The sequence below is a fragment of the Mustela nigripes genome, chromosome 16 (assembly GCF_022355385.1).
Source record: "Mustela nigripes isolate SB6536 chromosome 16, MUSNIG.SB6536, whole genome shotgun sequence".
Lineage (NCBI taxonomy): Eukaryota > Metazoa > Chordata > Mammalia > Carnivora > Mustelidae > Mustela > Mustela nigripes.
Genome location: NC_081572.1, coordinates 3,683,903 through 3,706,894, shown reverse-complemented (window position 1 = coordinate 3,706,894; position 22,992 = coordinate 3,683,903). Strand labels below are relative to the sequence as shown.

At 51.2% G+C, this 22,992-nt stretch overlaps 1 protein-coding gene across 6 annotated transcripts in view; it reads left to right on the top strand.

Moving 5' to 3' along the window:
* TNRC6C (trinucleotide repeat containing adaptor 6C) overlaps nucleotides 1-22,992 on the top strand; it is a 145,537-nt gene that overhangs the window by 79,398 nt on the left and 43,147 nt on the right. For all 6 annotated transcript variants that reach the window (XM_059379474.1, XM_059379472.1, XM_059379470.1 and 3 more), the window contains one exon: nucleotides 11,285-13,882. In XM_059379474.1, coding sequence (XP_059235457.1) covers nucleotides 11,285-13,882 — 2,598 coding nt within the window. The remainder of the gene's footprint in view (nucleotides 1-11,284; nucleotides 13,883-22,992) is intronic.

Genomic DNA, 22,992 nt, shown 5'->3' with positions numbered 1-22,992 from the left:
ATGGGAATTCAGTCTTGGTTTATTTCAGAGTTTTCATTCATTTCGGAATGCTTGCTCCTGCAAATAAGTCATTTCACAAAAATTTTCCCCCATGGTTTCTTTTAAACTAGGACTAAAACAGGGACTGGTGAATTGATAACACAGTCAAGAGACTTTGGTTAATGCAAAGTGTGTTCTTCAAATAGTGTCAGAGTCATAACGTTCTCTTAGGAAGAGTGGTATACCTTAAACATAAAAACAATAATGATCTTTGAAATTCTCATTTTTGGAATAAATTCTCCTATCAGAATATGTTGTGATGGTGGTAGATGGTGCTGGTGACGAAGGTGGCGGTGGTGACGAGTGTGGCAGTGGTGACGGTGCCGATGGTGCTGGTGATGAGGGTGGTGGTGACAGTGAGGAGGGGGAGGTGGAGAGAGACATTTTGGGGTTCCCTGGAACAGAGCTGCTCAAACCATGCCCTTCAGAGACCCACGGAAGACTTGAAAGGAGTCTGAGTGGGGAGGAGACAGTGGGGAGTGGATGCAGCCCTAATCGTCCACAGCGGCCCTGGGGTTAACACCTCTGTGTGCTGGCAGCATCAGCTCTGCTGTCCGAGTTCCGTTGCTTGGGCGGTGTCTGCCACGGCGCTAAGACGCCTGTGCTGAGCGGCACTTCCAAACCCACTTGAGCCCGTTTCTGAAAGCCATCACCATTGCATTAAAATCACAACTTTCTGCTTTAGCTTTTGAGACCTTTCGAGGTTACAAATACATTTTTATGTTCAAACTATTATTTTTTAAAGATTTTACTTACGTATTTATTTGAGAGAGAGAGAGAGCACACAAGCAGGGGCAGGCGGATAGAGAGGGAGAGGCAGGCTTCCTGCTGAGCGGGGAGCCAGAGGACTCGGGCTCAGTCCCAGGACCCTGATCAGGACCGGAGCCAAAGGCAGACGCTTAACCCACTGAGGCCCCCAGGTGCCCCTCAAACTATTACATTTTCAATTATTAGAGTGATAGGACACGACTGTTTCTCATTGTTAAATTTCTTGAGCAGGAAAAACAAATGACAAAACAAGACACAAGTGAAAGAAGGGGCCTAAGGACGAACTGAGGCGTGGGGCGGAGCCTGCCTGGGTCACGCTGTCCTGACCCCAGCCTGGGGCTCTCTTTGCAGAGTGTTCCTGGGGCACCAAGAACGTACGGGTAGGCCCGAATCAGACGTGCAGCACCACGCGCTGAAGAACTTTTACTGTTCATCTCTGAGCAGTGCCCACAGAAGTACCTAAAGTACTGGAGGTCTGAGAGTTTGATCACGATGAAAACCATCATAGTAACTGTCTCTCTCACTTTTTTCCTTACCCACTGTTTCGTTACAACTGAAAACATTTAAATAGAAACCTAGATTTAGTAGTTCACAGAGTACGTAATAAACCATTGATAAAAGAGCAGCAGATTACCCAGTTAGTCTCATTTTCAGCCCTTCTGAAGAGTTCCATGTATAAGGATCGCCAGTCTTTGCGGTCTGGAGGACAGAAGCCCTTGTTTCAAAGTGGACACAGGCATTTCCATGCAGCGGTGAGAACCAAGCTTCTTGGGACCCCCCCCTAGTAGCAGTGTCACCTCCCCTTTGTCGCCGCCTTGCCAGAGCACAGGGCCACGTGCCGTTCAGCAGAACACCTTTACTGAGACATTTCTTCATCTGCTTTCATCTCTCCCGTCCTTTTGCTCTTCTCCCCTAGTCGTCTTGCTCCCTTTTGCCCCTCCCCACTGTTCATCCCAAGTTCTAGAGCATTCGCCTCACCTCTGAGTTCCGAGCACTTGTCTCCTGGCCCTCACCACTTGCAGACATGTTCTTGATTTTGAGGAAAAGGGTACTGCTCAGTAACAGTGTCCAGATTTCTCAGCGCCTGTTAGATACCGCTCCCACTTGACTGGGGTGTCGAGGAGGGTGCCAGGCCTAGAGAAGAGACCGGAGTGGCAGTAAGGGCCTTTTAAGGATCTAGATAAAGCACCTGCAGTGCTGGGCTAGTCCACACACAGATCGGAGGGGGCGGGCAAACCCTGTGCTCAGGAGCTGAAACCCTCACATCTGAGCTTCTGGCTCATTTCTCACAGGACCTTGGAGCAGATCTGCCAGCACCTCCTCTCCCCAGCCCTCCCTCCCGAGAACTGTTACCCCAGTACTCCCGAGCTCAGTGGTTGGAACGACCATCCACTCAGGGCCCAAACCCCAGATCTGGGCATCACTCTTGAATCCTCCCCACCTGCTCCGCACATGTCCCATCTTTCACCAGGTCCTGTGAATTCTGCCACCTGAATATCACGCCATCTCCATCTCTCCCACAGCAGGGCCTTCGGATTACATTATCATTGCCATCTTAGCCTCAACTACGGCCACCGAAGTGGGGACTAGAGAAAAATTAGCATTCATATTTATTTTTCAATATAAAAAGTAAGGAAGGAATTCTGACATTCTAATATTAATTCTACAGCCTGATGTGTGTATCTTCTGCTGGTCTCCCAGTTCTGGGTCCCAGGTGTCATACACAGGCGTACTGTGGTCTCCTGCCGGGGAGGGGGGCGGGGGGGTTTCATGGCAGGAAGGACTGTCTGAGGGCCGCGCTCATTCCTTCTTGCCCTGTGTGTTCCATGCCAGGGACCACTCGTGTGGGCTCAGTTGTGTTTTCAAAGGCCTGACGGCCTTAGCAGTGCTGGTGTCTGGGGAGGAGGGGACTAAATGGGTTGTCTCCTGGCAAAGCAATTGGCTTTCTGTCAGAGGTAACTCTGTTATCAGAACACCTGGGCGGCTCCATCCATGAAGCATCTGCCTTCTGCTCAGGTCATGATCCCATGGTGCGGGATCCAGTCCCACATCAGGCTCCCTGGGAGCCTGCTTCTCCCTCTGCCTCCCGCTTCTCCTGCTCTGCTCTGCTCTCCTTGAGCAGAGCAGACGGGGGCGCCTGGCTGGCTTGGCTGGAAGAGCGCAGTCCTGCGCTAGCTTGCTCTGACAAACAAACAAATAAAATCTTTAAAAAAAAAAAAAAAAAGATAACTCCGGTATCTCTAACAGGGGCTGGGTGTTCCAAACTTGCTAATGTATAGAAAATGAGAACTTTTATTTTTAACAAAAAATACAGGAGAGATGCTTTACTAATCTTTGCTGTATGTGATCTGGGCTTCCTGTTGGTCATCCTGTATGGGTCTCGTCCCACAAGTGTGCTTGTTTGTTTATTTTGTTGGGGCAGCATTTGAAAATAAATTGCAGATACCATAACCCTTAATATACACCTGTATACAAAGATGTACAATTGTAGTATGGTCATATAAAAGACAAATTAGGAAATTTAACTTTGGTATAATCCTATTATCTAATATTAAATGTAATACATTTAAATTTCACCAGTTGACCCAAATAATACTCTTGATAGCAGTTTAATTGTCTCTATATTTATTATTATTATTATTTTAAGATTTTATTTATTTATTTGACGGACAGAGATCACAGGTAGGCAGAGAGGCAGGCAGAGAGAGAGGAGGAAGCAGGCTCCCTGCAGAGCAGAGAGCCCAATGTGGGGCTCGATCCCAGGACCCTGGGATCAGGGCCTGAGCTGAAGGCAGAGGCTTTAACCTACTGAGCCACCCAGGCGCCCCTATATTTATTATTTTTTTAAAATATTTTTCTTTTTTAAGATTTTATTTATTTATTTGTCAGAGAGAGAGAGAGTGAGAGCGAACACAGGCAGACAGAGTGGAAGGCAGAGGCAGAGGGAGAAGCAGGCTCCCTGCGGAGCAAGGAGCCCGATGTGGGACTCGATCCCAGGACGCTGGGATCATGACCTGAGCCGAAGGCAGCTGCTTAACCAACTGAGCCACCCAGGCGTCCTTAAAAGATTTTTTATTTACTTATTTGACAGGCAGAGATCACAAGTAGGCAGAGAGGCAGGCAGAGAGAGAGAGGAGGAAGCAGGCTCCCTGCTGAGCAGAGAGCCTGATGTGGGGCTCGATCCCAGGACCCTGAGACCATGACCTGAGCCGAAGGCAGAGGCTTAACCCACTGAGCCACCCAGGGATCCCTCTATATTTATTTTTAAGTTTTATTTGTTTAGTAATCGCTGAGCCCAGCATGGGACTCAAGGTCACACCCCCAAGATGAGGAGTCGCACGCTCTTCCAGCCAAGCCGGCCAGGAGCCCCCGTCTGTGCTTGCTGGCCCCACCTCCACACTCGGAAAGGAAATTGATAGGTGCGCTACCTTGGAATTGTGTCTGACGGTGACCAGTAGCTCAGCGTGCTGTATAGTGCCTGGCTTTGTCTTTTTTTTTTTCATTCTTGATTTTCAGAGAAATAACTAAAACATGCCTGGGGAAAGAGGGCTTTTTTTTTTTTTTTTAAGAGGGCTTTTAAATGGTAGAATAAACACAAGAATACCTTCTGTTTGCTTTTTTTACATTTTAAGCACTTCCTATTTCTGCGCACTGCCCCTGAATTAATATTTGGGGACCTACTTTATTTTGATGTTGAAGAACCACAGAAGTAAGAAACAGAAGAACAACTGACATAGGGAAAGGAGGAGGAAGGTGTAGCGGTGCCCAGTGACGGCAGGACAGACGTTAAATATCAGCCGCAGATGATACTGTCCTGTGGACAGGAGGTCGCCAGGAGCCCGCAGCTTCTCCAGGACCCCGGGAGAGACCGCGCAGGTGGAGCAGGCGGGCACACGACTGACTGAGCAGCAGTTCACTTTGTTTTAAGTAAAATGTCATTGTTTCTTTTTCAAAAGAAACTGTAGATTTGTAGCATCATTTACCACTTCAACTGAATGTAGACTGTATCTAAACTTGATTTCACTGGCGATGGTGCGTCAGCTGCTCCGCTAAAAACTGGAGGGGAAAAAACGGGCAGCCCTTACCTTGTCCGAGTTTACAGCCAAGAGGGAGAGGCAGGCCGTCACACGAATGGAGAGCGCACACCAAAATGTGTGCCCTGCGGGGAGAAGGAGCTTGTCTGTCCTGTTCGACACCGTGTCCCCAACATGGAGCCCGTAGGCGGGAGGCACCCCGTGATAGCTGCCGTCTAAACCCGGGATTGGCAAGCCATGGCCCGCAAGCCAGATCCAGCCTGCCGCCTGCTTTTGTGAATAAAGTCGGGCTGGGACACAGCCATACTCATTCATTGACAACGTATTCTCTATGACGGCACTTGCCCCACAGTGACGGGATTGACTAGTAGTTTCTGAGACCATCTGGCCCGCAGAGCCTAAAATATTTACTATCTGGCCCTTTACAGAAAGTGTCTGCCAACCCCTGGTCTAAATGAAGTAAAAGCAGAGGCAGACTGTTAGGATGACTGTGGCAGGGGTCCCCAGCACGGGGCGGCAGGTGGGGGAGCTGCTCAGATGAAGTGTCTGCCACGTAGCAACAACAGAGTAGCCGTCACGTCCAGGTCGGGGACGCCGCTGCCGAGCCCTGTGGCCAGGGGAGCCCTGCGCAGACGGCACCTAGAGGAGCTGGCCTGAGCGCCGAGAGGGGAAGGACGATGGGAAGTGAGGTCCCCAGAGAGAATCGAGCCTGGGGCTGCTTACAGGAGCGAAGAAACCCATGAGGTGTTCAGGCACCGTGATCTGCCGCGTCCGGCTGTGCGCTTGGAAGGTGCACCTGTAGCGTGCCCTGGAGGGGAACACGGGGGGGGGGGGGGGGGGGGGGACGCTGCCGGGGGCTGCTGTAACAGTCCAGTCAGGAGGTGGGGGAGCTCCGGTCGGGGGTGTCCACAGGGAGCTTTTGTTTCTCTCTCTCTCTCTCTAAGATTTATTCATTGCAGGTAATCTGTGCACCCACCACGGGGCTCAGACTTCCAACCCTGAGATCAAGAGTCAGGTACTCTTCCAACCGAGCCAGCCAGGTGCCCCTCTGTTTCTCATTTTTAAATGGAAGATTCTGGAGCCATTCAGTATTAAACTCACAGGCATGACTTGATCCTGCCCTTGTGTTGTTTCAGATAGTGAGCACGTCTGTAGAAGCGACTGTCCTTCGTGCCCACACTGCCGCGTTGGGGCTAGTCCTGCCCCACACTGGGAGGAGTGGGCGCCAGCAGGAGCCTTCTCACCACGGCGATCGCTTCTTGTTTGTTAGAGACGGTCCATGCTGCACTGGCCCCTCTCGTGCCCCAGCTACAGCTTGGCGTTGTTACTGGTTTTTATCCTAATGACTGGGGTTTTTTGGGAAATTTGAGATTTTTTAGTTTACGTAAATGAAAACATTATCTATCTCACATGATTATCTCAATTCCAGTGTTAGCCTTTGGTCCTTGGCCCTTTGCTGCTCTTACAAAGATCTCAAGGGAAAGAAGGGTCTGTGAAAGTGCAGAATTCTGGTTTGATCGGCACTAGCTGCTTCCTGCCTGTAGAGAAGTTCATAAATTGCTTTTTCTTACAGATTGTTATATAGTTCTGAATGTAAAGATCTAGAGTGATTTATTTTTCTCCTAAGCAGCAACATTGCCCTATAATTTATCATCTCGCAGTGTCTAAAATTAAGTGTTTTGGAGGAGCACCTAAGTGGCTCAGTAAGTTAAGTGTCCAGCTCTTGGTTTGGGCTCAGGTTATGATCTCAGGGTCCTGGGACCGAGCCCTGAGCATCAGGCTTTGAGCTCCATGGGGAACCTGCTTGAGGTTTTCTTTCTCTCCATCTGCTCCTCCCTCCCAATAAATAAATAAATAAATCTTTTTAAAAGGTTTTGAAAAAAAATAAATGTTTTGGCCATTTGTATTCCTATTTCTTATTTACAGTTTCAGACTTTGATTATAAATATTTATAGGAAAGTCCAAAACAAAATCATCTGAGTAGCAGGATGGCATATGTTAGAAACGTTCTACAATATTTATTGAAAACTCACTGTGTTTTTTGGTTGTTTATTTCCAGACAGTGTAGTTCCTTGTCTTTGACTCTGTTCATTTCAACAGAATAAATTAAACAGTTTTATTATTAAAGTATCTTTGCTTTACATGTGAAAAGAAGCTCAACATTACTAATTATTAAGCAGATGCAAATCCAGGTCTCAGCACAATGCCGCTTCCCAGCCGTTCGGGTGGCTGCTGTTCCAACAGAAGGTAACAGGTCTGGTCGAGGGTGTAGAGCAACGGCGGTGGGGAGCTGCTTCCCCCTCTCCCTCTGCCTGCTGCTCTGCCTACTTGTGATCTCTCTCTCTCTGTCAGATAAATAAATAAAATCTTTAAAAAGAAAAAAAGGGGCGTGTGGAGCAAATGGAGCCCCTGTGTCCTGCTGTTAGCAATCCTTGCCGAGCCGCAGCTATGGTGGGAAACAGTATGGCAGTTGCTCAAAAGATTAAACCTAGATTTACCGTATGATCCGGCCGTGCCACTTCTGGGGATGCACCCAGAAGAACTGCAAGCAGCAACTGGAACGGACACTTGCATACGGCTGTTTACGGCAGCGCCATTCACAACAGCCGGAAGGTGGAAGCAGCCCGCGGTGTCCGCGGAGGAGGGGCCGGTGAACACGGCGCGGTGTATTCATGCAGTAGAATGTTGCTCAGCCTGAAAAAGGAGGAAGGGGGTTCTGACACCTGCTGCAATGTGGATGGACCTTGAGAACTGAGAGAAGTAAGCCAGACGGAAAAGGACAAATAGTGGTCGATTCTGTTTATAAGAAGTACGTGGAATAGGGTCACAGTGTCACCAGAGCCTGGGAGGGGGCAAGAGGCGAGAGGACATCTTGTGTGATAGGTTACGCCTTCAGGTTGGGCTGATGGATATAGCACTGATGCTTGTACAGCGTGAATGTACTTGAACCCACTGAATCGTGTACTCACAAAGGGCTAAGATGGGAAATGTGTATTTTACCACAATAAAAAGAAATCTTTGCTCTGATATTGGGGTTGAGACTGAACATGCCAGCTTTGTGGCTCGGTACTTCCGTGTGTGAGTCTCCTGTCACCGTGGAGGGTACGGCTACTCTAGATATCATCCGGTCTACAGCTGAAACCTTAGGGCTTATATAGTCCATCTCTGTGGAGCGGAGAAGGGACAAGGCCTTGTTCGGATAGCGAGCGCCTTTAGCTGGCGCTCAGCTTGGGTTCCATACGTGTACATTCTTGGGTTGGTCCAGAAATCCCATGCTGGCTGGCTGCCGTGCAGCAGACACGATGGCCGCAGAGCTGTGCTCCAGGGCTCCCTTCAGAATGCCACTGCACCCGGTGGCCAGACTGGGCTTTCATCCCACCGCGTCTCCTTGCACGTGTGAAGTTCGCACACATTTCTGACCGTGCAGGTTTGACCGCTTCTCTTCCATACATCCCTGTGGCGAGGAGCACTGGTGCTTTGCTTGGGTCCCTTTTGGGATTCCTTTCTGTCATTTTGATACCACAATGAAGCATTTAACTTTTTTCAATTTTTTGATACATGTTTAAAATAGAAGAAACTATGCAAAAACTAGTGTAACTGAATCCAAGGTACACATGTAACAGTCTTTTGTCAAGTTTGCTTCATATCTCTTAGAAATGATTCAGATGTTCCTCAGTCACATTTTCGTCTCCCCCGAAAGGAATCCCAGGCCTCACGTTTCAGTGTGAGTGACATCTCGCAGTGTTCAAGTGCGTTTCCCAATTACTGATGAGATCGGTTATTATTTCGTGTGTTAGCGGCCGTCAAGGACCTCTTCTCCGGATTGCCTCTTTCTATTGTTTTTCCTGCCCTTGTTGGGTTTTAGTCTTGTTCTTATTGAATTGTAGGGATTTTTTTTAACAAGATTTTATTTATTTATTTGACAGAGATCACAAGTAGGCAGAGAGGCAGGCAGGGAGAGAGAGGGGGAAGCAGGCTCTCCAAGGAGCAGAGAGCCTGATGTGGGGTCAATCCCAGGACCCTGGGATCATGACCTGAGCCAAAGGCAGAGGCTTAACCCACTGAGCCACCCAGGCACCCCGAATTGTAGGGATTCTTCATTCTTTATTCTGTTCTCTTTTCTTCCTGTCTGTGGCTTGTTTTTGTTTTTTGTTTGTTTGTTTTTTTAAGCTTCCTTTATATGATATCTGCTGTCATACGGTGGTTTTTAGATGAACAGAGTCAAATTTATCAACTCCTTAGGATGATAAGTGTCCCACGTCCTAGAAATGGCCTCCTGTATTTCCTTATTGAGCTTAAGGAAGTCTTGCTATTGTGACTAGGTCTTTAATCCATGTAGAGCTGATTTTTCTTTATGATTGGAGGCAGGGATCTGATTTTTTCCATATGGCTAGCCACTTGTTCCGATAGCATTTATTAGCTGGTCCTTCCTTTCTCCACTGGCTTGTGATGCTGTCCTTCGTATCCAAGCACGCAAAAATATATATTTCAAACCTGATACATAATCGAGTATGAGTCCAGCAGATTGGGGGCTGAGCAGCAGATAAAAGGCATTCCACACAAACCCTCTAGACCATCAAGAGAGAGCTGATTCCTTTGCATAGGGACCTATTATGGAATAGAAAAAATAATAATACATATTCGAAAGGTACACCAGGAATGCATTGGTAAGCCAGGTTAGAGACCTCCTGCTGTCTGGGTGTGGGCTGCGGTGAGTACTGTCCTAGGTGTGTCCTGTCCCCGAGGGAAGCAGGGCTGTTGCGAGAGTGCACTCTGGGAGGTTTGCTGGTAACATTCCATATTCCATAGTCTCTGGTTTTTTAACTTGGTCTGATTTTCTGCCTTACATGATGAGGGGCACATTGACCTCTTTGAATTTGTTATTACAGAAGCTAGTTTTAGTAGCACATACAAAACTTAGTGAGATCATGACCTGAGCTGAAAACAAGAGTTGATGACCCAGGCACCCCTCCTCTGCACATTTTTAATCAGATTATTTGGGTTTCTTGGTGTTGAGTTGTGCTGGTTCTGCATATATTTTGAATATTAACACCTTGTCAGCTATGTCATTTGCAAATACTTTCTCTCATTTAGTAGCTTGCCTTTTTGTCTTATTGGTGGTTTCCTTTGCTGCACACCTAGAGCAAAATTCTGAATTCATTACATCCCTTTTAAACCTTTTTTTTTTTTTTTTAAGATTGAAGTTGTCACTAGGATGTTCTTTGTAGCTATAGTGATCATTCTTTACACACTTCCGCTGTTTCTCTTTTAACTCCAGTAAACTTTAAAAGAGGCTTTCTGTTGGAAACCCAGTTTTACTTCCCAGGAGTAAAATTTTTCTTATTAAAAATGTGAGGAAAACATAATGAAGAAAAGGTTCTAAAAGAGAAGAAATATTTTATTGCAGTTATCTGTACATCGTACTGTTCGAAGAAACCATCAAGGATTTCTAAGCTGTGTGAATTTGTTGTATGCGTAGGTTAAATCAATTTTTTTATGTTTTATTTAGTTCGGAGTGATCCATACTTCAGATAGAGTCTGCTGGAAACTCATTGGACTATAAGTTGGATTGCAGTGTTAGAAATAGTCAAATAACTAGAAATCCTAGGAAATAAAATGCAGATGGCAAATACTGGATTCTTTGAAAGGATCATAAGGGTGAAATCAAATGACTGCTAGAATGGAAGATAGTGCATCACATCGCTCTAGGGTCCCCAGTGCGCAGACTGTGGAGGGAGGAGATGGAGAGCAAGGGGAGAGGGTCCCCAGAGTTCTTATTTGTGTTCAGTAATGGCAAACCGTGATTGCTGGTGATGACAGAGAAGTAATAGAAATGTAATGAAATGTCTTAACCCTCCGTACTCCCGATAACGTAAGATAGCATTTTCTAATGCCTCTTCTCTCCCTGTGGCCCTCATCCCCAAAATACTGCTTCTCTTACATGGTTCTGCACTGTGTTTACCGTTGTTTTCTACTAAGTGAGCCGTGTAGCTGTACTGTGCCGTAGCTCCGGTTGGAGTTCTGGAAGGGAACTACGGATGGTACTTAAGAAGCCCCGTGCTCGTGGTGTCCCTGCAGTCCGGGTGTGTTCAGGTGCGGCTCAGCCACATCAGTGTCCTACCTGGGGCGGTCCTGCCACGTGGCTTCCTTTCCTGCAGATGGCTTTCAGGGACACTCACATGCTCACGTGCACCATGAGTCTCCTCAGGAGGGACAATGGTATGGGGTAGTGGTAAGGGTTAATACCATTCTAGAAACACAAGCTCTTTTTTAAACAGGAACTTACTATGAAGGCAGGTAACTTTTTTCCTAAGTCATTTTTTCACATTTGTCAGTCAGCATTGAACCTGGAAATAAGGATCTTCCCCCAAAGACTAATTCACAGTGGATTCATTGACAAGTGGGAGAAAGATCTAATTCTGAATGTGTTTCGTGTTTTTCAGATCTCAGTCACGGCGGGTTGGCAGATCACTATGAAAGCCCCCACTGGGGACAGCAGCCCACGTACAGAGGTGAAGCCGGCAGCAGCTGGGAGAAAGTGATCAGAGACAGGACTGACAAGGAGGCGTGGCCTTCCATCACAGGAGCGGAGACGGACTCTGCCTCAGAATGTACTACAGACACTGACTCTGCCTCCAACTGTGGCTCAGAGAACAGTAGCATGGCTACGGGGAGTGCCCAGGGCACCTTCACCGGCCACAGCAAGAAGACTAATGGCAACAACGGCCCCAACGGCGCGCTCGTCCAAAGCCCTTCTAACCCGAGCGCCCTCGGAGCGGGCGGCGCCGGCGGTAATGGAAATGGAGCCAGAGTGTGGGCCGTAGCCACAGGCTCCAGCTCCGGCCCGGCTCACTGCTCTCTCAGCGGTGGGGATGGAAAAGTGGACAACATGATCGGAGAGGGGAGAAGTCAGAATTGCTGGGGTGCTTCCAACTCCAACGCAGGCATTAATCTTAACCTTAACCCTAATGCCAACCCAGCCGCCTGGCCTGTACTTGGACATGAAGGAACTGTGGCGACAGGCAACCCTTCCAGTATTTGCAGTCCGGTCAGTGCCATAGGTCAAAATACGGGCAACCAGAACGGGAACCCAACAGGCACTTTAGGTGCTTGGGGAAACTTGCTGCCGCAAGAGAGCACAGAACCACAAACATCCACTTCTCAGAATGTGTCTTTCAGCGTACAACCTCAGAACCTTAACACTGATGGACCAAATAACACTAACCCCGTGAACTCTTCACCAAACCCTGTCAATGCAATGCAGACCAACGGACTGCCAAACTGGGGCATGGCTGTGGGCGTGGGGGCCATGGTCCCGCCTCACCTGCACGGCCTTCCGGGTGCTAGCGGACCATCCGTTTCTCAAGGCAGCGGGAGCGGTGCTGAAGGAATCAGCAGTTCGGTGTGGGGACTGTCCCCAGGTAACCCTGCCCCAGGAAGTGGCAATTCTGGGTTCGGTCAGGGGAATGGAGACACTGTGAACTCAGCATTGAGTGCTAAACAAAATGGATCCAGCAGTGCTGTGCAGAAGGAAGGAAGCGGAGGAAGCGCCTGGGACTCGGGCCCTCCTGCCGGCCCTGGGCTCCTCGCCTGGGGACGGGGCAGTGGCAACAGCAGCGGCGTCAGTCATATCCATTCGGGAGCTTGGGGCCACCCCAGCCGGAGCACCTCTAATGGTGTGAATGGGGAATGGGGCAAGCCCCCAAACCAGCATTCCAACAGCGACGTCAGTGGGAAAGGGTCAGCGACGTGGGACAGTCCGAGCGCTAGCAGCCAGAATCCTGCCGTGCAGCCCGGCAGTGAGCACATGAACTCTTGGGCCAAAGCGGCGTCTTCTGGAACGACAGCCAGTGAAGGAAGCAGCGACGGCTCTGGCAGTCGCAGCGAAGGAAGCTCGGGGCGGGAAGGAGCGGAAGGCCGGAGGCGGGATAAAGGGATGATAGACCAAGGGCACCTCCAGTTGCCAAGGAACGATCTTGACCCAAGAGTTCTGTCTAATACTGGTTGGGGACAGACTCCAGTAAAGCAAAACACTGCCTGGGAATTTGAAGAGTCCCCTAGGTCTGAGAGAAAAAATGACAATGGGACAGAGGCCTGGGGCTGTGCCGCTACTCAGCCTTCAAACTCAGGGGGGAAGAGTGACGGGTCCATCGTGAACAGTACAAATACCTCTTCGGTGTCCGGGTGGGCCAGCGCGCCGCCGGCTGCTGGGCCAGCAAGCACAGGCTGGGGAGACGGCAGCAGCAAAGCGCCCAGTGGCCCAGGGCTTTGGGGGGACTCGATAAGCTCTACTGCTGTCAGTAATGCTGCTGCCGCCACCAAGGGTGGCCATGCTTGGAGTGGGACCGTAAATCAGGAGGACAAGTCGCCTACCTGGGGGGAGCCTCAGAAACCCAAATCTCAGAACTGGGGAGATGGACAAAAATCTAATCCGGCCTGGAGTGCAGGAGGGGGAGACTGGGCCGATTCGTCTTCTGTCCTCGGACACTTGGGGGACGGGAAGAAGAATGGCTCTGGCTGGGATGCTGACGGTAACCGGTCCGGCTCTGGCTGGAACGATGCGCCCAGGTCCGGGCCCGGTGGCTGGGGTAACAGCACACACACAAAGGGGAACCCAGGGTCAAACTGGGGCGAGTCTTTAAAACCCGGTCCCCAGCAGACCTGGGCGGGCAAACCCCAAGACAACGGTGTGAGTAACTGGGGAGGAGCCGCTTCCGTGAAACAGACCGGAACCGGCTGGATCGGGGGGCCGGTCCCCGTCACACAGAAGGACGGCAGCGAGGCCACGGGCTGGGAGGAACCTTCTCCGCCGTCCATTCGGCGCAAAATGGAAATCGATGACGGGACCTCAGCTTGGGGCGACCCGAGCAGCTACCACAACAAGACTGTGAACATGTGGGATAGGAACAACCCAGGCCTGCAGAGCAGTGCCACAGCCGCCGCAGCCTCCGCCCCCGCGAGCAGCAGCGCGGACGTGGCCGAGACGCCGCCGCCGCACCCGGCCAGCGTCCAGCTCAGTCGGTCGCCGCTGCTCGGCCCAGGTACGGGGACACTTAGGGAACTTTCGCGGTTCAAAAGATCATTTGCTCTCATTACATACATACGCACGCTTCAGTGGGGTTTTCATACAGCGAAAGACATTAATTTCCATGCCCTTCACCTTGTGGTGCTGTGTTCAACTGTTACCCCAAGAGAATAAAGACAGGAGGATTCTCTGATAGCTTTCCACCCAGAAAGGAAGGATTTTCGGTACTTCCAGTGTTGAGGAGGGTAGAGAAGAGATGAATCCTCTTTAGGAAAGATTGGCGACCATTGTGTTGGCTGGTGTTTCCTTAACAAAAGTCTTCGTTTCCTTCTGGGCTGAGCCAGTGGTCCTCCTGCCTGGCTCGGTGAGAAGTGCTAGGGAGCTTAGGGGCTGGGGAGCCAATCGCCAGGACTTCTGGTGTCACTGGCCTGCGGGGCGGCCCCGGTGCGGGTGGCTTCAGGGCTCCGTGGGCCTTCCTGATGTGTGGGTTGGTGCTGAAATGGAACCATTCGTGTAGTGAGAGTGGCATTACACAATATGAGTCGTGCTGTGAGTCCAGCTGGGAGATAAATCCTAAAATTAGACTAAAACTTGGGTCTTGAGTTCCTGTTTTGTGCAAGGCACTCTGCTGGATGCTGTAGCGGAAAAGAGTCTTCCCAGACCAGACCAGAATCTTCCCGCGGGGCTCATGGGTGGTGACAAAATACACATGCAGCGTGCCCCAGCTGGGCTGTGCAGTAGGAGCTGACAGCAGCCCCACTTTCTGCCTGGGAATCGGCTCCTGACGTGGCGGTCTCACTGTGCTCTGGGCGAGAAGTGGGCTCACCGAATCACACGGTGCTGGGTGCAGAAGAACCAGAAGGAGAATCCAGTCCCAGTGAGGACATCAAGCTTGGGCCTTCCTCCCCCATCTCCTTTGCCCACACAGCTAGAGGCTGCTACGTCAAGGCCCATCCCAGCCAGTGCCAGGGAGGCCGCCTCCTGCCCAACGCCCTTCTTTCCTGGGCACTCCGGCTGTCGTGGGCCTGATCATCAGCTTCCTGCCGATGTCTGTAGTTGCTTGTGTAGTGTCCTCTGGGATCCTATGAAGCAAGGCTAAGCTGCTTGTCCCATGTTGCAGGATTTCGGACAGCGGCACGTAGTCATCGTGACCCGCTCTCCAGAAGACACTCCCAGCTCCTCGCCACTGTTCCTCCTTGTCCCGGTTTTAAGTCCTTCTTGTTGTCCTCTGGAAAAGCCATGGCTTGTGAGGGTCTTTGTGCCCAGAACTGACATCACTGGTTTCCAAGTATGGTTTTAACAAGTACAGAAGTAGTCGAGGCTGTAAGTTCCTTCTCTCCTAAAACTTCTACCCCCAATTCTGAGTTGCCCTTAGCCCTTCTGAGCCACACCTCACTATTTGTCCTAAACTCAGTCTAGAATCTGAAGTTTTTCTTTCCGTTAAGACAGCTATGAAGCCCTTCCTTGCTCAGGACTATTCATGTGCACTTGGTCACTTGGTGTCCCAAGTGTAGAACTTGGGCCCTGGCAAAGTTTTGCATTCCAGTCCCCCAGCCTGTCGAAATCTTTCTGTACCCTGATCTGTAATCACCATATAAGCTATTCCTTCAGTTTTCCTACCGTCCCTAAATTTTTATAAACATGCCGTGAAGACAGGACTAAGGACAGAGTCCTTCCTGCAAGGTCACTCAGTCACCTCATGTATGGAACTACATTTGCATCCAAAATCCAACCTACAAGGGAGTCTGGCAAGCGACGTGTTTTAGCTATGGGCCTCGGTAATACGGGAAGGCTCTTAGACGGCCGTCGAACAGATGCTGAGTGCTCGCTGCCTCTGTCACGGGCTGAGATGTGGGTGAAAATCATTATTCTGACCATCGAACATCACTCGTACAGGTATGAATAAAGAACAATTGGTGTGCCCCCAGCGCCAGAGCTCTGTCGGAGGCCCAGTTGAGGCTGGTCACTTCCATTCCCCTGGCTCCTACCTCCCAGCCGCCTCAGTCCCAGGATTTCTGATCACCCAGCAGAGCCCCGTAGTCAGTAAGGGTTAGTAAGGAACTCCAGGGCTCTTGTACCCATCTGTGTTAATGCTTCTAGAACCGGTACCTTCATCCTTTTATTAGGCATACACTCATGTGAAATAAATCATTGAATGCCACTGTGTGCCAGGAAGAGGACACAGAGGCTCAGGATAGAATAATGCAGAGGACAGGAGTTCTGCCCTCTTTAAACCTCCATGTGGACAGAAAGGCAAGTATCTGGACAAAAAGAAGTCCAGAGGGAAACCAGTGGTTGGGGTAAGTGTTAGGGTGACAGGAAGGCCTTACGGAGAGAAGCTGGAAATTGGGCAAGGCCTTTTAGGCCTTTGAAAGAGCTGGATTGTATTCAGAGGAGAGAGGCCGGTAAGTTTTTGTGATTTGGTTCACGAAATTTGTTTTTTAAGATTGATTTGTTTGAGAGAGAGAGAGAGAGAGAACGTGCATGAGCCGTGGGGAGAGGAGCAGGAGGAGAGGGAAAGCCTGTCTAAGCAGACTCTGCATGGAGCCTGACACAAGCCTGACACACGACCTGAGCTGAAACCAAGAGTCGGACGCCTAACCGCCAGAGCCACCCAGGCGCCCTCAGTGAGGGGTTTTCAACAAATCGGTTGCTCAGACTGACTTGTAGAATCATTCCAACCATAAAATTAAGAATGGGTCAGTGGGAAGCAAAACCGGAGAGGCTTTGCTCAGCCATGCTCAGCCAGTGTCTTGATGCTGATGGTGGCCCTGGATTGGGACAGTGGCAGGCCCTGGAGACAGAGGTAGACAGACAGAGGAGACGGAGCTGCTACAGAGAGAGCAGAAAGGCTTGGAAAGGGTGTGCAAGCAAAGAAGGAGGGTGAGCAGAGAGGGTTCAGGGCTGGGGAGAGTGGGCCCTTGAGCAGGTCACTCGCTGACTCCCGCAGGAGCACAGCAGGGCCACCTGGCCCTTGGCGGTGAAACCGAGGTGGCAATAGAGGCCAGCCTCAGCCAGAGCTGGGGCTGGAGGTGCAGCTGTGGGAGAGCAGCGGGGAGTAGAGGCAGGATCGGGAGTAGAGACTTCATTTAAGACAGAGTTGGGAGCCTGTTTAAAGGCTGGAGCGTCACCTGGGGGCTCAGTCAGTTGAGCATCGACACTTGGTTTCAGCTCAGGCCATGATCTCAGGGTCACGAGATCAAGCCCCACATTGGGCTCCCTGCTCAGTGTGAGGTCTCCTTGGGATCCTTTCTGCCCTCCCCCCACTTCCATCCGTGGGGGCTGCTTCTCTCTCTCTCTCTTTCTCTCTCTCTCTCAAAATCTGTTTTAAAAATGCTAGAAAGGAGCCAGTAGAGAGGGAGAATTATGCAGAGGGAGGGATCCCTACTTCTAGCCGAGAGGAGTGCTTCCCCCAATTTGTACAGGAGGCCGGGGTGTCTGTGGCCAAAGGGTGACAGGGTGTCTGTAGCCCAGGGTGCTGGGCTTCTTGTTCTCTGAGTGTCAAGGATACCAGTCTTGCGTACAGAGGGGGCGGGCAGGAGCAGCGGTGCGAGCAGAGGTGAAGTTTGCATTAGCCACGTACGAAATGGAGCAGAGGGCTTACGAGGGGTCCCCCGAAGGGCTGCTGGAGACTGTCCAGGATCCAGACGTCCCAGTTGCGCAGGAGATACACATTCATTTATCCAGCATGTGGTCAGTAGGACCCACTATATGCCAGGCAGCTCTCTGGTTTGGAGGACAGCAGGGAGCAGAGCAGGCAGAACCCCTCTTCTGGTGGGGGTAACGATCCAGCAAGGGGGGCCCGGGCTTCATGGGTTACGAGGCACGTAGCGGTGTGGCGGTGAGGGTGCCGCAGGGAGGGGAGCCGGGCGGGGGCCTCCGGCGCGGAGGTGCTCATGCTGTCCGGTCTTCCCTGCGCGCCCTGAGCAGCCAGAGCAAAAGGAGGGCTGTCCCCACTCCTGAGTTCGGTTCGAACAGCACGGCCCTCCGGAGCCTCCCCTGGTCTGCCCGCTGGACGTGACTGCTCCAGCCTCCTTAGATGCCCGCCGTTGGTTCACTTTTACCTCTCCGAGCCACCGTGTTGGGAGTCCTTTATGGAGCGCAAGACTGTTGTAGCCTGTCCGTGTGCTTCTCCGTCCCTAAACCAAAGGTCAGAAACCTGGGGGTCCGTGGACCGCACCACATCCCACAAATGGGCCTCACTGGCCCATTTTATTCATGTGAATCAGCATTTTTAATGAAAATGTTTTCTAAAAATTCCAGATTCCTGGCTTCTTTTGGAAACCAGGAAGGCCTGACTCATTGGATTCGGACGGCAGCGGTCAGCCGACTGGCTGACTTTAAACGAGGCCTCTGCTTTCTAGTTTGCCGCACTGCCCACCGCCTCCCAGGGCAGCCCACCCTGAGGCTCGAGCAGAGCCACGGGTCATCAGGCTTGGGTTCCTGTTCTTTTTGAGTGGGCCTGGATGCGCTACGTGGCTGGCTGCCCGGGGACTGGAATTGGCGACTCCTATTTTTCTTACTAAGACGTGACTAACACTTCTAAGCACGTGAACGTTTTACAGCGTGCTTGAGGGAATGAGGGGAAGTGAGAAGGAAGAAAGGTAATTCGTGCCGTAAATGAAGGGATATGGACACTGAGACGTGGTAACGTAGAACTCAGTGGTTTGATTAGCATTGCAGTAAAGGTCTACACCCAGCACTGAGGAGAATCGATGGTTACCAGTAGCCTTCATGTCCCTCCTCCCCAAGACTGTCTTCCGGAAATCCTCGCGCCCAGGGCAGTTCGTCCCAGGTCACAGTTTGAGCCCGTGGTGCTGCGCACCGTCTTCTGGAAAAGTTCCAGCCGAAACGTGCCCTTGTGCACTGTGGTCCGGGTGACAAATGTGGCCTGACAGTGCTTGGTGACCACACGCCTTTATCTTCACACATCCTCTTGTGTCACCCTAAGGCCCTCGGCCTCCGCCGGCAGAGGTTGAGTGGCTCACGGAGGGTGCGCACCTGGTGAGGTCCCAGATGTGTGACACACACCTTGCCTGCTACCGTCCCGCGTCGTGCGGCTGTAACACCCCGCAGAGACGGGAGCCGTGTCGCCGTATGATTTTTCCCCTCTCTGATATGCTGCTCTTCGAATCCACTCTTCCTGGCTTTTAGTGGACAAAGAAAGTGAGCTTTACCCTGGATAAAGGCATTCTTGTTCAGTTGCATGGGCCCAAGTCATTCCCTTTTGTATGAAAACATTTATAGATGATATTTTTAACAAACCGCGCATCTTATCACCGAGCGGGAAAGAAGGGAAGCGTGGTCCAGCCAACCCCGGTGTCTGTCTGTCTGCCTTGCTGCCGCTCCAGCCCTCGGGCCTATGCATGCAGTAGTGTGTCAGCCGCTGGGACCTCGGCTTTACTGCCTAACAGAGACAGAAAGTGAGACAGAGGTTTTCCATGGAGCTGGCCTGCGTGCAGGGTCTGCTGAGCTGAGTGTATGACGCTGTGGCGTCACCCCATGGCTCCACTGGGGCCCCAAGCAGCCGTGCTCAAGGGTGCTTCCTGCCCCACATCACCTGCAGTGTTCACGTCCCAGGTCTGGAGCAGGCACTTGTGCAATAAGAACAGAGCTCCTCGCCCTCGGGGGTCACGGGTGATAGAAGCCTGGCCCTTCGCAGCCTGGCAGACCGAGCCAGTGAAAACGTCAGCTCGTGGTCCTCCTTGTGGGCATGGGGACACCTGGTCAGCCGGGATCACTGATGGCAGCAGCAGTCCCAGCACCCGCCAGGCTGTGGGCTAGCTCATTGTGGCTTGAAGACTTGCGCGGACTGGTTTCCATGCGTCTGCTGGGTTTCTGCGCTCCCAGCGGAGCCACGCACCCGACTCGTGGATGACGTGCCTGCTCTTCATGAAGCTGTTCCGTCCCAGGAATTCTGTGATTGTGCTGTTGGCCTGGCTGGCGTCACCAAATTGGCACCTTTGTCAGAGTCCAGGCGTTCAGTTGTCGCTCATCACCACTGGTCTGCGGGGCACCTGGGGGTTCAGCCGGCGAAGCGTCTGACTCTTGTTCGCAGCAGGGGTCTTGATCTCAGGGTCATGAGTTCAGGCCCCGCTTTGGGGTCCATGCTGAGCATGCAACCTACTTCAAACAGACAAAAAACAGAACTCTCAGTATTGATCTCTGTCTTACAAAATATATTTCCTCACTTAACATTTGCGTGTGTGTGTCTGGTTTTAGAGAAGTGAATGCAATAAGACAGTCATTTTGTCCCATTCTTGTTACACTGGTATCAGTTCATTTTCTGATAAGCCTGAGGAAAACTGGTAGTAATTTAGGAAATGCAGTGTAGTTTCATAAGCTGGAGTATTTGGATCTCCTTCAGAGCAGGAGAAGCAGATGGAACGCCGTAATCTGGAGAAATGTTCCCGTGCCTGGCTTTTGGTCAGAGAGGGTGAACTGCCTGAGAGGGATTCCTGAAGCTGTTATTTTTTTTTTTTTAAGATTTTATTTATTTATTCGATAGAGATCACAGGTAGGCAGAGAGGCAGGAAGAGAGAGGGGGGAAGCAGGCTCCCCGCTGAGCAGAGAGCCCAATGCGGGGCTCGATCCCAGGACCCTGAGACCATGACCCGGGCCAGAGGCAGAGGCTCAACCCACTGAGCCACCCAGGTGCCCCTCGTGAGGCTGTTATTAACATGGAGTGTCGGGTCGGGTACGACGGGACCACACAGTACCTGCTCCTTGACGTTGCCCCGGGGACCGTGGGAATGTGGGCTGGACGTGCAGGACCTGCTGACTTATGCCCTGATGTGCAAGGAGCCAACAAGCCTTGGAGAACCAGTGTGTGACTGTGACGGGTACTGGAGGTGTGGTGTGAAGTGAGCGTCGCATTTACTTCTGTTTCTAAGGGGATGAAAGTGGATCCTAAAAATACTAACCAGCCTGCTGAGCACACTTAGAAATAAATATCCTGACACTTAAAAATCAGTTTGCAGACACAGGAAAACACTAAACATGAAATAATACAACTTCTGATGAGAAACAGATCCTCCCTATAGGCTCTGAACCTAACAGTGAGATTGAGAGAGAAGCACACGGTGACCTCTGTCGGACTCCGCTGGGACCGTGAGATGGATACTTGGAACGCAGCCGAGGGGTCGGAGAGTGCAGATCACTACCCGTACGGTTAGTTCGGAGTCATGTAGGAGCCCATTACAGAAGAGATCCGAGCTCGACCGGCAGCATAGTGCGGTTGTAAAAATAAAATCCTGCCTGGGGTCCTGTCTTCCAGCGATGAGCGGGAGGGAGAGCGTCGCTGCCGTAGGCCGGTCCGGTAGCTGGGACTGCGCCGCGGATGTTGACCTTCCTCTGGACTAGCGTCTGACCCATTTGACTACATCTCCTCCGCGGCTTCTCAGCAGGTCCCACCTCCACTGGGCATGGCAGCGGGGCCGAGCTGCTCACCGTGGTTGCCCCGTGCAGGTTAGTGGAGACGGCAGCCGGAGGCAGACTCACTCTGCATTCGGGTACTGAGTCCACGGATGCTGTGTTTGCTTCATCACTTAGTGTTCTGGCACGGGTGTTACAACCACCGGCAGAGATTGTGTGAGTTAATGACGGAAGAGGCATATCACCCATCTGATAACTAAAAACTTGGAAGAAATAGGGTTTAGGAATCTTCTACGTAGGGATAAAACACATCTGTTGTTTCTCCAAGTCTCCTTAAGGGCAGATAGAGAACACCGTCCTTCCTGCAAGACGTGGTGTCCTGGTGGCCTCCTGCTCCCGCTTCATTCTTTGGTATAAAAACGATACGAGAAAATGGAGTCGCCTGCAGACAATGAATCAGCAAGATGCTGCCAGGGGCCCAGCTGTTCTCACACCACGACTTCGGAAATAGATCTCCGGGGCCTCCCAGCCGGAGCAGCCCACGGCAGTGCCCGAGAAGGGTCCTCTGAGCAGCCTGTTCTTTGTGGATACGGGATTTGGGGCAGAAGGGGGGTGTTGGTTAGAGTGTTTTTACTTTCCTGAGTGTTGGGGGACTTGGTAGCTGGAACAGGAGTGGAAAGAGAACCAGGGCACCGTCCTGGTGTGTCACAGCCAGGGTGTGTCCTGCCGGAGAGCTGGGTAGGGACAGCTGTCTGCGCATGTCCTGCGGACACACACGGAGGATTTTACTGTAGGCAAAACCTTCAGTTAAAACTGAATAAATAAGACCATTAAAAACACAGTTTGGCTCCCCCATATATCAGTAAAAAAGAGTACATTTAAAATCTATATTAGTGCACTCAAATAAAACCATTCTCTTTCTAATACGGACCCTCTGATGAGCCCGTAAGACAGGCAGAAGCACCTCTTCTGAGCAGTCGCCGTGTGGCTCCAGGCCACAGGATCCGCTTTTGAAAAAGGACCTTGTCTTTGACCCAGCATCCCCAGAGTTTGGGAGAGAAGCTTCTAATCAGTGCTCATGAAATGAGGCATTCTGGGAAGTAGGATGCTTGAGCATCTGAGAAGGCCTCTGGAGGAAGCGTCACCAGATAAATGCCTCTTGGTTTCAAATATGAAAACGTAATTACTGCTGCAGCTCCGCTTCTGCTCTGTTCCTCTGGAAGCCGGTGCCCAGCCCAGCATGGTAATAGGTGCGCCTTAGGCGTAAAGGCCACTGTTGTGGACAGAATCCCATCCCGTTACTAGTTACGTCAGTGTGTAAAGTGCCAGGCACACAGCGGGCATTCAGACCTCGTCAGTGCCGTGTCGGGCGTTTCTCTTCTCACACCCAGTTACGACTGGCCGCTGTCTGACCACACCTTCCTTCCCGGCGAGGACTGCCTGTCACACTTTGGCTGACACACTGGCTGAATATGGTGCAGGTAGTGTCCATGAGACAAACTAGAGCCGACTTCTTACTTCACAAAAGAAGGAACTCCATCCGCGGACTTGGCCGTCTGGAGTGTCTAGGCTGGGGATCGTTGGTCAGGTGGAACCTCTTGCCGTCAGGTGTGTTTCCCGGCGCTAGAACCTCTTTGTGTCCGTTTTTGTGCTGATCTCCGGGGTGCTTACCGCATAGGTACTCTGTGTTCTCCATTCTGATGGATAAAGTGTGTTTAAAATGGAACGAAAGGTACATATTCTAGTGACATT